The following is a 13,561-nucleotide window of genomic DNA, read 5'->3' on the forward strand; positions in this document are numbered from 1 at the left end:
TACTGCTCCTTGTAACACATGCCTCAGTATACCCTGCTGCGTGTTTAAACTCATGGAGTTTTAAAATTGCCCTAATACAGCCAAACCTCTTCAAGAGGTTACACCCTTCTTTTTGCCCAGTTCAGAATTGACGTTGGCACTGTCTGCACACACAGAACGTCACAGCAGTCTAGAGAGTTTAAGTAAAGGTATTTAAAAACAAAACAATGGTGCAAACAGAAACTGTTTACCCCCTACTGAGGCCAGCATATTTTGTCAAACTGGTTCTAGCCTACTGGCTAGAAATTGTCCATTGCCAAGACTGATAAGGCAGAAATTGACATTTTCTTTATCAGAGTCTACAAACCAGAGAGTTCCATGTTATACGCCTACAAGATTTATTTGACATTTTAATCTATAAATACATAATGTTTCCACCAGTAAAAGCAAAGGCATTTTCTCAGTGGTCATTGCCACTGCTTACATATTGAACAAAACAGCATGTAGTATTGCATGTGAATAAGCAAACTTTGGCTCTCTTTCTACCTGGAGAGGTCGTAAGGATCAATCTCGTACTTGTTAAACAATGGCTTGCAGAGGACAACAGGGTAGCTGAAGGCCACACTGAATACTACACTCTGGAAAGCTTGGGACACTGTAGAACTTAATCAGTTTTTTGAAGGCACTTTTTTTGAGCATCATCACCTCTTCAGGCAGCCTGGAAAGAATTCTGGCATTGGTGTGAGACTCCTTCTTGTCAGTGGCTACTGCTTTGGAGTTACATTGCTCAAAACCACCAGGCATTGGCACACTGTTGCAGCTAAGGGAACGTGCCGTCTTTTTCTTACCTTGAACAGATAAGTAACTGAATAAAAAAGAGGTTAACTTATGTTTAGTAACATCTTGGACATCTTCTGGAAAACAGTCATCTAGAGGATCCCTTTGACCTTTCACTTGTTTAATAATCACGCAAGTGCTAGGGCTTGCTGCTACCTTTTTAGGCTGAACTACTATTTTTCTGGAAGGTGTTTTGTATTTTCCTCCATCTAGATAAAGCTGAGAAGCACTACTAATGGCATCAGAACTAGGCTTAACTATCATATCAGGGATTCTTGCCCCATCACCAGAATTGATGCAGTGCAACCCATAATTCTGGCCAACAATTTGGGCTGCAGTGTGTTGAATGATGTTCCAGTCTTGCAGAATATCTTCCCTGGTTGTGAACTGAGATGTTACAGTAAAGCGAATGATGAACTTGTCATGAATGGTTGCTGGAATAAGGAAGAGCCTGCCAGAACTGCTTAGTTCTTTCAGAAGTTTTTCTGTCAGCCAGTTGGGACCCTGTTTTAAATATGAATAAGGAAAAAAAAAAAATACTATGGTTAGAATTTCCAGTGACATCCAAACATCTCTATAAGAATTCCAGCATTACAAATTCTTACATGAAAGTTTATTCACAGTTCTTAATGTTTGGGGAGAGATCAGCTGTGGTCAATTCATCCCCAAAAGACATACAAAAGGCCCAATCTTTACCTTTAAACGAAATACAACCAGTCCAAGATGTCTCTTGGCAGGAATTTCAAAGAGTGGATCCCTTCTAACCAACGATTCAAAGAATTTGGCTGTTTCAGTACCCTATAGTTAAGGAAAAAATAGTTATATATTGGTTTGTCACAAACCCACTGTAAGACACTGAGTTAAGTAGTTAAAAATAATTCCTTTCCTTAATAAAACACATCATTCTAATGCACGAATGGTAGCAAACAGAAGAATGACAACAAAGCTAAGCATTTTAAAGTCTGCCCAAACCCTTGACAATGAACAAGAGCAACTGGACTATACATAGGAATTTTCTAGAAGAAGGCTTGAAAACAGAATGTGCCTTCTCTGATTAGAGTCCTTTTGTGGCAAACTGATCCACATTATGATCCCTTGTATTTACACTCCATCGAGAACTTAAGCCTGTACATTTTCATAGCAATGGGTTCAGCCATGCATCACAGCTGGCCTCCCAAACAGCTGCCACTTTGCCTCAAAGAAAGCTTCTACAGATTAGTTACTCAGTAACGTGCAGAAGGCATTGACATATCGAGTCACTTTCCATTGCCTACTGCTTCCAAGAAGGGTACAGGAAACGGTTTGTCTACACAATCAATTCTCACAGATTACTTCAGAGCAAAATCAGCACACATTCAGTTTTCACATGCAAGCTTTGTGTGAGAGGATTTCTGTTACTCATCTTGCATCACTAAATTTATTAAACTCAGCTACCAATAAATGAACATAACAGATTTATGCTTGCATTAATTCACATACATGGCGGACATGAGCTTGAAGCTTTTTCACTCCAAATGAACGAATCACAAACCACAGCTTCAAAGAACGAAATCGACGACTCAGTGGAATTTGCCAGTGCTGTGAAAACACAACAGTGTATCAATGAGCACAAATACAACAAAGTGTGTCCCCTTACACCCCTAAATCTATTGCTTCAGACTCAGCTTAGAAATCGCTGTTGACATAAATAATTTCTTATTACTGAAAATCTGCTAAGCCTAGGAAATAGCCAAAGATACCATGTTTACATATTGTCCATTTATTTGCAAAAGTAAGATTTTGGGTATTCCCCTTAATCTATGGCCTAGACACGCTTAGAATCTGTAGTTAATCACCAGCTAACACCCTCACATTTTTGCATTTAAAGAGCATTATCAATTTAAGAGGTGTCCATCTGCACTTTAGGACTGAGTGCTCACTTCACTTCCTGTAATTTGCACATGTAAGTGCCATCCACGTTTTCCCAAATCAACTATAAAAAGCAACAGCTGACAGAGTGCTAGACCTTTCCAGAGGAAGTAACACCTGCTGCATGGAAAAGAGTGAAGAATACTCCTAGGGAGCTATACATGCAGGGTCCTATTTAACCACAAGAGGGACTCATTGATACATTTCTTCTCCCCTTCTCTCCACTCACACTGTAGTGAAAAGCACTATTGATTTAAAGAAAACAATTATCTTTTCAGGACTAGGGTGAGATCATAGCAGAAACAATTGGCAGTAAATATTCTTTTGTTTTACTGGACTGAAATCTCCTCCAAGATGGATCTAAAGTGAAATGCCTCTTAGCTCTCCTATGAATAACTTAATCTGAAGAAAAACGTAATTCATTTTACTGCTATTTCAGAGCATGGCGTTTCCATTGCATACTCCCTTCTCTTTTTTATTACAGCGATACAAGAAAACCAGCCAAAATACCATCAGTAGGAATTACTTCAGCAACAAAATGCACAGAAGTGACCTTTCTAACCAAAAAGGCAAGGCTGGATGCTCATCTGTGTAAAAATCTTAAGTACTTCAATCTCTACATCTGAAAGCAATTTCATAATTAATTTTCATAACCAGGGCTCATTTCAAAGTTTTATTATTGAATCCACATTAGAATCTCAGTGTAATTGTTTTTATGCTTTTATGTAATAATACCAGCTATAAGATAAGCACAGTCCAGAGCGTGAGGAACTTTGCAGTCTGTTCGAACATCTTATAGGCAATTAAAAATACCAACGCAAGTAACAACTTACCATGAAATCAACAGCAGCTCCTGAGTTGGGATGTCTGAGGTAGACAGGGTTAACACTGAAGGTTTGATGTAACTTGTATTTATCCTTAACCCTATCAATTGTAGAATGAACTTTATTTAGCAAAAAATTGTGCAGAGAAAGACTTTGCAATTTGCATGACATTTTTTTGGTGTTGCGTTTTGCCTTTACTCACCAAAATCCAGTGCAGTCAAAATGAACCATCATCCATTTAGAAGGGTTAAAAGTAAAGGAATCTGCGTATTCAATTCCATCCAAGAACAATCGAAATTCAGGACATACAAATGCTGTTCCTGCATATGCAGCATCAATGTGAAGCCAGAGTCCCTCAGCATCGCCTGTTGGAATTGAAATTGTTGTTATGTAAGGGACATAAGGAATCAAAGCACATGCTTAATCTCTCCTCTCTGAAAACTAGGTGCATGATTTTGCAGGAGACGGACAGGCTGACAACAAAATAGCAAGACAAACAATTGACAATCTAGTTTTATTCTAAAGTGGTGGATCCAGAAACCCAAAATACAGAATAATGCTGAAATCAGATGGACACTCTACAAAACTCACTATTCCATATTTCATATGAGTGAGGCTTTTTAATGTTTGATTTCTGTTACTTGCCTTTTTATTAAGTGAAATTCCCCAGTACGATGCAGTTGCACAAAGCTAGAATAAAGACACAGTGGCAAGCAAAAAGGACCCAGAGACAGAAGCCACGCTTTTACCCAGAAGAGAAAGTGCCGCACATCTTCAGCAAATGCTTGTCGGAATTTATGCTGGAGTGGAATCTGCAACCATGTCAAATCTACCTATAGAACTGGTGACTACAAAGGATGTCCTACCAGACACTATCTTCAAAACCTTGCTAGGTTAAACATTTATGTATCCATCCTGCAACAGTATAGCACTCTGCACAGTACAGACTGTATTCCCTGAATAACCACATTAAAGACTTATCAGCTGGAAAATTTAATCCATCTTGAATAGAATGTACTTTAGCATCCTAACCTAAATCTTGCAGAAATCACTGCAAAGTCTTGCAGTGACTCCACCGATCTTTGAGACATATCTGAAAAACTCCAGGTGATTAGTATTTCTGCTCTCCTTGGTTTTGGCATGAAAAATTCTCATACTAGCTTTTCTGTGCTATCATAGTTTAAAAAATCGGGAAGGAAGGACACTTACAAATTGGTCCCAGTTCTGAGAGACTGTCAAAAGCACACACACCAGTTGTACCCAAAGTTGCACAAACCTAGAACAAAACAAACCTGTTAAGTTGGTATTTTTTTAATAAATGGATGCATCACTTTAAAAGTGGAAAGGCTATCATATACAGTCAAAATGATATTAAAAATTTTTTTGTTCAATAAAACAAATTCTTGTATACATTTTAAACTTAATCTAATGTATTTTAACTATTTTAACACAATAACAAATGTTTCAGATATAATTTTATGTTGACATTAAGAATATAACACTACGTCAATACCCCCAACCAGAAAGCTGAACATACAAAGACTGGCACTAGGCCTTTCTTTCTATCTTCTGCAATGGCTTTCTTCAAAGTTTCACCTCTGAGGGAAAAGTTCTCATCCACAGGCAGAAATTTCATCTTCACAAGAGAAATCAAGCCAGCCTTTTCTACGGAAGAATGCGCCTTTAAAAAAAGAAAAACAGTAAGAAAGCAAGCTCTGAGGCTGGACAGCTGTGATAAGTTACAGCCTCATAGAAGAGTGGTTGCAAGAAAAGCAGAGATAAGGTCTTTATTCTAACTCACATTAATACAAGTCTGAAAGTTTCTTCTTTGTGAATAACTCAAAGAAATAATACACTTTCGTTCCAAGGAATGTATATGCTCCATATATGTGGGTATTCGTCTCTAAAATGCATCCTCACCTTGTGTTTGGAGGGCCATTTATCAAAACTCAGACCTTAAAGGACCCTCTAGAAATGGATCAACATCTGTTTATTGCCTCCTCCCTGCCTGAAGTGTGCCTGCCTCTGGGCTGAGATAGACCAAAACACCTCACAAGAAAAAGCCCTTTTAGTTATACTAAGAGAGAACCAGCATGAGTGTTGCAGTTTTCACAGGGGAACGGGATTATTCAGTTCAGGAGCCAAAGGACAGAATAAGTTTGCAGGCAGAGTCACAGTACAGCGCAGATGTTTCCTCCAAGAACAAGCACAGCGGTCTAGAGTGGACACAACCAGCCGCAACTGAGGGAACGGCCTGAGTGCGCCTCTCTCTGAGTGGAAGGAGGCTGTGAAGAAACAAGAGCTGAAGCAGCATGAAATCAGTGCCTAGTTAATGGAGTATGGCTTTGTGAAAAACAGGAAGGAAGTACAGAAATGAGTCATGTGAAACAGTCTCTTGAGGACTGCTAGAACTCTAACAAAATCTCACCTCACACTGATTTTGTTTCCCTATATGAAGAAAGCAACACAGGAGGGATTCGTTCATGCTTGTGAGGCATTCATCTTTGTGCTTTTTCTCTTGGTACAGAAACACAAGTTCACATTGTATGGTCTGGGTGAGACAGCAGAAGTGGATTTGTTTTCTTTGTAACCATAAGAACCTACTTGATCAGACGCGTAAGCGATGAGGCGAGAATTGAGTGAGGACTCATCGGCATCTGGCTCAGAAAGCTTCATCTCCAGAATTTTGTTTTTCCTTGCTGCTAGCAGCGCAACCAAGGTTGATTCACTCACAGTGCTCTGCAAAGACATTGCTCATTTACTGCAACATATTACTTCTTAATTGCTATTTTGTCAGAGATTTACTGAAGTCACTGAAGTGCTCAGCTGCCCACTCCCTCTTATTTCTACTCCTGCTTTTCTGGGATGCAGTGGAAAGTCACTAGCTGACAAGCAGCTCTCTGAGCCAGCAACGCAAAACAAAGCCTTTTAACTCCTGTATATTTTTAATGTGCAGGACCAAGTTGGGAGGAGTAAACAAGTCACATTTTCCTTTTGTTCTTTACAGCAAAAATGTAGTATTTCCCATAAAAATTACAAACCTGAACAAAGCTCCTTAAAACAGAGCATCAGCACTAATTCCAGGGGATACTTGTTACGCCTTACGAAAGGAGGTAAAGGTTCAGCTTTGATCTTGCAATTCTCAGGGGCACAAAGTAGACATGAGAAAGGCGAAAAGTAATTTTTTGTGTGGCTAAGGACTGCAGGTGGAAGGACAGTGGCAGAGATTCCTTCTCTAATGATGTAAGAATCACTTTAGTGAATAATTTGGTGACGTGAAACAGATGGAAGAAACCAAATCTGACTATCATTCATCCTCAGTAAGGCCACAAGAGTACCCACTCCACGTCCATAACACAACTAAGAATAAAAGCAATAGCCATTCCTATTCTATAATCTTCTGTATTTAATACTAAAATTTGGGAAAGTAATGTCAAATTGGGATTTGTCTCTATTTAGACCCATAGAACAAATCTTGTTGGTTTTGCCCCTGGGAGGCAAAAACAAATTTCCCAGAGGGAAATTCACTTGAGTGAAAATAAAATGTTGATGAGGCCACCTCTGATCTCCCCTACCTGCAATACTCCTCCGCCCACGCTGTCGGGATGGTGGTGCAGGAATTTGTCTGGAAGGCCCAGCATTTTAGCCAACCAATCCATCACATTCATTTCCAGTTCTGTACAGGCTGGACTGGAGGCCTAGAAAAATCAAAGAGAATCAGGTTGTAATTCACCCTGCAAGCACAGGAGGAGTATAATCCATCGGATTATATAGCATCAGATATATAAGCAGCTAACTGTGTAATACGATGGCCCATATCTAGCAGAAAACGATGCTACTGTAATAAAAATTATGTTGTTTGGTGAGTTCTGTAACACAGACCTCTCTGTTAAGGTTGCAGTTGAGGGTGAGCTCCAGATACCTTGCTCACTACCAGTTGCTCTCTTGGAACATCAAATACACAGACTCATAGCTTACTTGCACCACCTCAGTGTTAAGCTTCTAAACTATCAATACAGTCATTAAAAAAGAAATCTCAATGAGCCATTTGAAACAAAACTGGAACTGCAATCCACCACACATATACATGCTCTCGATCCCTAAAGAGAAAAGGCAGTGACCCATCTTCCAACTGACAAGAGTTAAGGGAGGCTTTCTGAAGAGCGGCAAAAGAAAGACGAAAGCTCTTCTGCAGTGTCCAGCTTTCCACTTATGAAAGAACCTGTTTACACTGTGAACTTAACAGAAGTCTACCAAAACTAGATTGAGGGCATGGAAATTGACATTTCCATGTATGCAATGAACTAATCTGATTTAACTATGTAGAGACCATAACCACACATTTCTTATAGGTTTATGAGCTTCTACTACTTTCTTACAGGGAAACATACTAAAAATCTGGGCAGCTTCACCACTGGGGAAAACACTGGCTTCAGAACACCTCTGAGGTATTCGGAGTCATAACCAAGTAGCGCTGTGTAGCTGTTGCAGGAGGGTATCAAATACTCAGATATTCTGGGACAGGCCACCAAACAATTATTTTCAGAAGAGGAAAAATAGGAAATGTGTTCTCTCAAAGGAGCAGGAGAACGGGAATTGAGTCCAACCTAGCCTGCAGTCACGGGTGGTGGCTGCTCTATTGCCTGCAGTGCTTGTGTAACAGTCTTGGCAGTGAGACTAGGTGACAAGGAACAATGCCCACAGTGGGATATGCAAAGAATTAGAAAATAAGCATTTCTAGTGGTATATTTTCTTCATTCACCTCTTGCTACTAGGTAATGTTTGTTCTTCTATATTCTATTTACTTATTTTTGCAAGTGACAATTTATGCAAAGGACACACTATTGGTTAAAGTAAATAATTAATTATACTGACTCACAGAACTAGGAAGACCAACTATGACCTGCTCCTGCATAATACACACAGGAGAAGAATATTTAAAATAACAACAACAACAAAAATTACCCATGTGAATCCCAAGCAGTTAATTGCATCAGCCAACATATCTCCAAGGAGTGAAGGCCAGGAAGTAAGAGCTGGAAAGTAGGCATGCATGTGTGGGCTTTGCCAATGGACTACCTAGAACAAAGTCATCCAGAAGTTAAGTCTGAAAATGTCACAAAATTCTGCATGAGATGTAGCAATTAGCATGTGCGTAAAGTGAAGCAAAAGGATCTCAGCAACATATGTGCAATTTTAGATCTGCTAGCACAAAGCTACAAAGATAATATCAACAGGAGTGCAGTACTAGCAAATGATAACACTGTGTCGTTATTAGATAAATTCCAAATTATAGCAGAAGTATTTATCTGTCTTAAACAGGCAGACAAAGATTCTGGACAGGAAAGAATGGTCTTTTTAACATTGCACAGAGTCAAATATTTATCAAAACATTTATCTTTAGAAGGAGAATCCTTGCAACAAAGTTGCTCTTGCCCATTTTGTCAAACAGCAGCTTGCCTTTATAGCTAATTACACAGCAAATTACAATTTATAGCGCCCCTCTAGACACTTGAAGGAGCTTTTATGTGGGACACCAGTGTAAGCAAGTTTAATGTGAACACCTCTCCTACATCAGACCAAGTTTCTGCAAACATCTATAAAGAAAATTTAAAACATACTTTGAAACAGCTTCTTACATAAAAATATTTCATTAGGTAATATGAACTCCCTTAGTAGAATCTGCAGTATTTATGCACAAGAGGAAGGAGACCTTTACATTCAAAGAGCAGGAGAGAAGTCTTATATGTACATGACCTTGGGCAAGAGCTGTTTCACCTCGCAGTGCCTGAGTTTCTACATCTCTGAAACTGGTATGATGCAATTCAGCAGGTAGAGGCCTTGTGAAGCTAAATTCACCAGTGTCAGAAAATTATTTTTGCCCTCTAGGCAAACACGAGTTATTCTCAATGTATAAAATATTTCAAAAACATATTCAGTCTATCCCCTAAAATTGTAGTTGGGAACACAACAGTAGTCTCCAGAATCCTTCTGTGGACAAGACAAGACAATGTCTACAAGACTTATTCTACATTTTATGTATTTTACTTATTTAGAGAAATGGTCTGCAGAACTTATACTTTATTTCTTACCCCAGGCATAATAATCTTCTCTATATCTCCAAAGATGTTGTCCCAGCTATCTGGGTCCGTTGGGGCAGAATCTGGCAGCTGGGCTCTCATGTAACCTGGCTGTACATCCGGAGTCACTCGTCTCTCTCTCACACTGCTCAGGTACTGGCAAATGTAATCCACCATCTCTTTCCCTGGAAGAGGCAAACCAATGCTTTGAGTTTTGATTGTGGGAAAACGAACTAGTAGTACTAGCACTTCACACAATCTGTCATTAGCATTGGACAGGGCTTGGGATACTTCTCCCAACTACAGGAACTAACCTTCCTACACCCTACTTGTCCCACTGAATAGTGCAGGGACACGGCTTCTAGAACAGGCTTCACGGGGACAGAACATATTCACGGGGTTATTTCAGTGTCATCATTGATTAGTTCAAATGTACCTTTAAAATACAGTCATGGTACAAGTACAGTTTGTTTGATTACTAACAGGACAGACAGATTCTCTTGCCTACAAATTAACTGAAACTGCATTTCACAGAAATTAAATTTTCACAATGCCCCTTGTTTCCCTGTTGTTGCAGCATACCCCCTTTTGCATCTCTGAAAACAGCTGCACAGGCGACATCTTTTCTCCACTTTTTAGGCAATTTCCTCCAGCCCTGGGACCAAAGTTTGCTCCCTACCTCCTGAATTGTGCCAGTATCACTGAAGTTTCATGGTATCAGCCAGGGAAGAGCCACTATGCATAAACCCTTAGCACAAGTTTACTTAGAATCACAGTTTTGCAGCCTTCCCACAGTATTCTAAATGTAAGAGCAAAAAGCTTAAGTCATCCACTGAGTACAAATCCATTAATTTAAACTCAACCCTGGGACGCACTTTCGTCTCAGTCTCAGCAGATCTCAGTCTCAAGGACAAGTGCAAATAAAGAGTATATAGCCCATCCTAATTTTAGGTACCAATCCCAGCCCTACAACAGTTGATCCCTATAAGCAAATGCTACCCATTTCCAAGAGCAGAGGATCACTCACCTCTCCGCCTGTACTCCTCAGGCTCCATACTGATTCCTTCTAAAAGCACTTCTTCAAACCTGGGCCACGACCTTTCAGGAGCTGTGGGCAGTTTGGTCTGGTGCCCTGCTAACTGCTTCACCCTTTATAGCTCCCTTTATCTGTCAGACTCACGCACTCTGGAAAAGGTTCAACGTAGGCAGGTTATTGGTGAGTGTTTATCTAACTCCTCCCAACTGAGGGCTTTTACAGTCTCTTGCATGTTCCCATCTGTCTCTTTTGATGTGCAAGATAGCATATCTCTAAAAGGAGCTGCCTCTGCACTAACCCTTTCCCATTTTCAATCTTTCAGAAGTCTCACAGTAATCCATGCCACGTATGTAAGACGCATTAACACCAGACTTGTGGGAGAGAAAGAGCTCAAGAGCTTCCAAAATCAAATGAAAGCAGCCGTGTTACTCTAGCACAACTACTGTGCTAGCAGGATTCATTTAAACAAGGCACCAACACGCAACAAATTTGACACTGCAGACAGGAACTACTTTTTTCTTCTGTAGGACTGAGTTTTCCCAGGAAGAGAGTACACCTGCATCCTCACAAGTCTTCAGTCCCTGTGCTGTCAGTCCCTTGCTGCTAGGAGCGGCATTACAATTATTGCCAGTTCCAGAACTGCAATACAAAGCAGCAATGATCCTCTTTGTTGATTTTCTGCCCTTCCAGATCAGACGAGGTTACACTGAAGGGTGATGGTCCTCCACTGATACCACCCTAGGTTGCTGAGCTGGGAAAACACATCTTTTTCCCCTCACTGTGCTTGCTTTTATCACATAGCATATGCATAAGCACTGTGACTTAGCCTTGTATCTCCAGAGTTCCTTCAAGTCCTCCACCTGGATTGTGCTCAGTTTGGAAGAACAGCCAAGTAGATTCCCCCTTGTTTCAGTTTTAAGACATGAAAACACATCCTGATCTTTGTCAGCATGACCTTTGACACTGTACTCAATGTTTCATGCTTATCTTCACCAGAAGGAACTCACTTGCTCTACACTGATACCAGGCAGCCCTGGGAAAACAGAGAGGTAGGACTTATGGACTATAAGCACCAGAAAGAGAAATTATTATACAGTACAATATACGCTTGCTCTATTTTTACTATACCCTACGCTCCTGCTTAGGGGTGGCCCTGCTGGAGACAGGATACCAGGCTAGGCAGATCCTTAGCCTGACACATGACAGCAGTTTCTCTGTTCTCATCACACAGTGGAAAACTGTCAGAGCAGCTTTGATGTTCTGTCTCATGTACTATAACATAGCCTAAATGCTTTCATTATTCTATAAAGTTGTTACATCTTTCTCCGCAGTGTACTTTCTACAGAACAGTGTGAAAACCTTTCCTAGTTTCTGCTGCGATTAGATATTTGAGAAAGAACTGTTTCATAGATATGACTAAAATGCTCCGACATGTGCATATCAGATTAATATACTGAAATGTAAAAAAAAAAAAAAAAAAAAAAAAGAAAAAAGAAAAAAAGAAAAAAGTATTAAAAAGGGCATTGAAAGAAGCAGTGCAAGTAGTGCAGGAAAAAACCCCATACTATATGCATGTTAATCTGCTTTCTCTCACATTTTTCTGGGAACATTAGGAAAAAACCAACAAGCCGCCCACACACTTAATATCAACTTATGAACCTCTCTTGGCTTTACTGTAAAGGCTACTATAAAGGGGAACAAAGAAAGCAAGAAGGGACTGCCATCAAGCACAGGATCGACTCAAAAAGAGCCCAGAGTTTTCAAAACCTGTGATTCTAGCTCACTACAAGTAACTAATACATTAATATACAGATGTCTGTTCAAAGAAAGCTGGTAGCTAATTACATCTATGATTTCAATTTGGAACAGCAAATAAGGAGCAATACTTTCAACAATGTTTTCAGAGCTAAGCTACACAATAAATATTCCATGTGACATACACCCTACGCCTTTGCTCAAAGCTGACAGTTTCACCAGGTTGGTTTCTCGTTCTGTGCAGAAGAGAACAAACAGCAGCTCCTGTTCGGAACTAGAATAAAATAGGTGATAATGAATTACAGGTAGGGTAAATATTGCTAGTGATAAACAAATTTTTGTTATAGCTACCCTGCACTCAGAAGGATTTTGTTACAGACAATCAGGAACAGAATATTTGCTCACAGGAAGCAGAATTAATAGAAAAGGTTACTTTCATTGTTTGCTAAAAAGGCCTGTGCCGTCAAAACCGTGGGAAATTCTCCATTTGGACGTGAACATTACCACTATCACTACTCAGACTAACGCTGAAATTCTTATCGTTATTAAGAGTAGACACAGATTAAACTGTAGTTAAGTTTGTGGGATGTGAGGACACAAACGTTATTTTAATCACAGAATAATTCAGTTGGAGCAATGTCTAATCATCACATTTAACTTAACTAACTTGGTCCTGCATTCTCTAGCGACATAATGGACAGTTTCGGGGGGGGGGGGGGGGGGGGAGGTGGAAAGAAGAAAATACAGCAATTTCCAGTTAGTCACTGCACAAGGCTTGCTTCAAGTCCTAATACCAGTTGAGCATTATTACATCCTTTAAAATAATTCTTCTCAAAACCACCACCACATATTTTCCATTTTTTATTATCTTTTGATTATTTTGGGGTCAAATTTGCCAACTGAGATGAAATTTGCCAAGTTTATACCAATACTAGGATATTTAGGATTTTTCCCTAACTGCCAATTCTATAAACCCAAGTCAAAGTTTGAAGAAGGAAGATTTTACTTTGTATTGCATAATGCCATTATCCCCCCACTCCTCCCTCCCACTTTTGAAGGCCATTCTAAGTCTAAAACTGTTTTTCCATCTTTTTCTGAATGTCTAACACAGCACAGCTTTGACCTTCTACTGCGCATACAAA

At 39.7% G+C, this 13,561-nt stretch overlaps 1 protein-coding gene across 2 annotated transcripts; it reads right to left on the minus strand.

Moving 5' to 3' along the window:
• Positions 1 to 353: 353 nt before the first annotated feature.
• Positions 354 to 13,116, minus strand: HDC (histidine decarboxylase). 2 transcript variants are annotated; one of them, XM_086757075.1, is made up of 13 exons: positions 12,605 to 13,116; positions 10,656 to 10,813; positions 9,641 to 9,813; positions 8,514 to 8,627; positions 7,124 to 7,246; positions 6,153 to 6,287; positions 5,086 to 5,229; positions 4,758 to 4,824; positions 3,751 to 3,913; positions 3,558 to 3,648; positions 2,296 to 2,394; positions 1,513 to 1,614; positions 354 to 1,320 (listed from the first exon to the last, which is right to left on the minus strand). In XM_086757075.1, exons 2-13 carry the CDS (start codon positions 10,681 to 10,683, stop codon positions 559 to 561), a joined length of 2,001 nt encoding a protein of 666 aa, XP_086613201.1. In that variant the 5' UTR covers positions 10,684 to 10,813; positions 12,605 to 13,116; the 3' UTR covers positions 354 to 558. The 2 variants fall into 2 exon arrangements, with proteins under 2 accessions (XP_086613201.1, XP_086613200.1); XM_086757074.1 differs by lacking the exon at positions 12,605 to 13,116 and having other exon boundaries at positions 10,656 to 11,742.
• Positions 13,117 to 13,561: the final 445 nt, after the last annotated feature.

Source organism: Chlamydotis macqueenii, chromosome 12 (genome assembly GCF_036417535.1).
Source record: "Chlamydotis macqueenii isolate bChlMac1 chromosome 12, bChlMac1.mat, whole genome shotgun sequence".
NCBI classification, from domain to species: Eukaryota; Metazoa; Chordata; class Aves; order Otidiformes; family Otididae; genus Chlamydotis; species Chlamydotis macqueenii.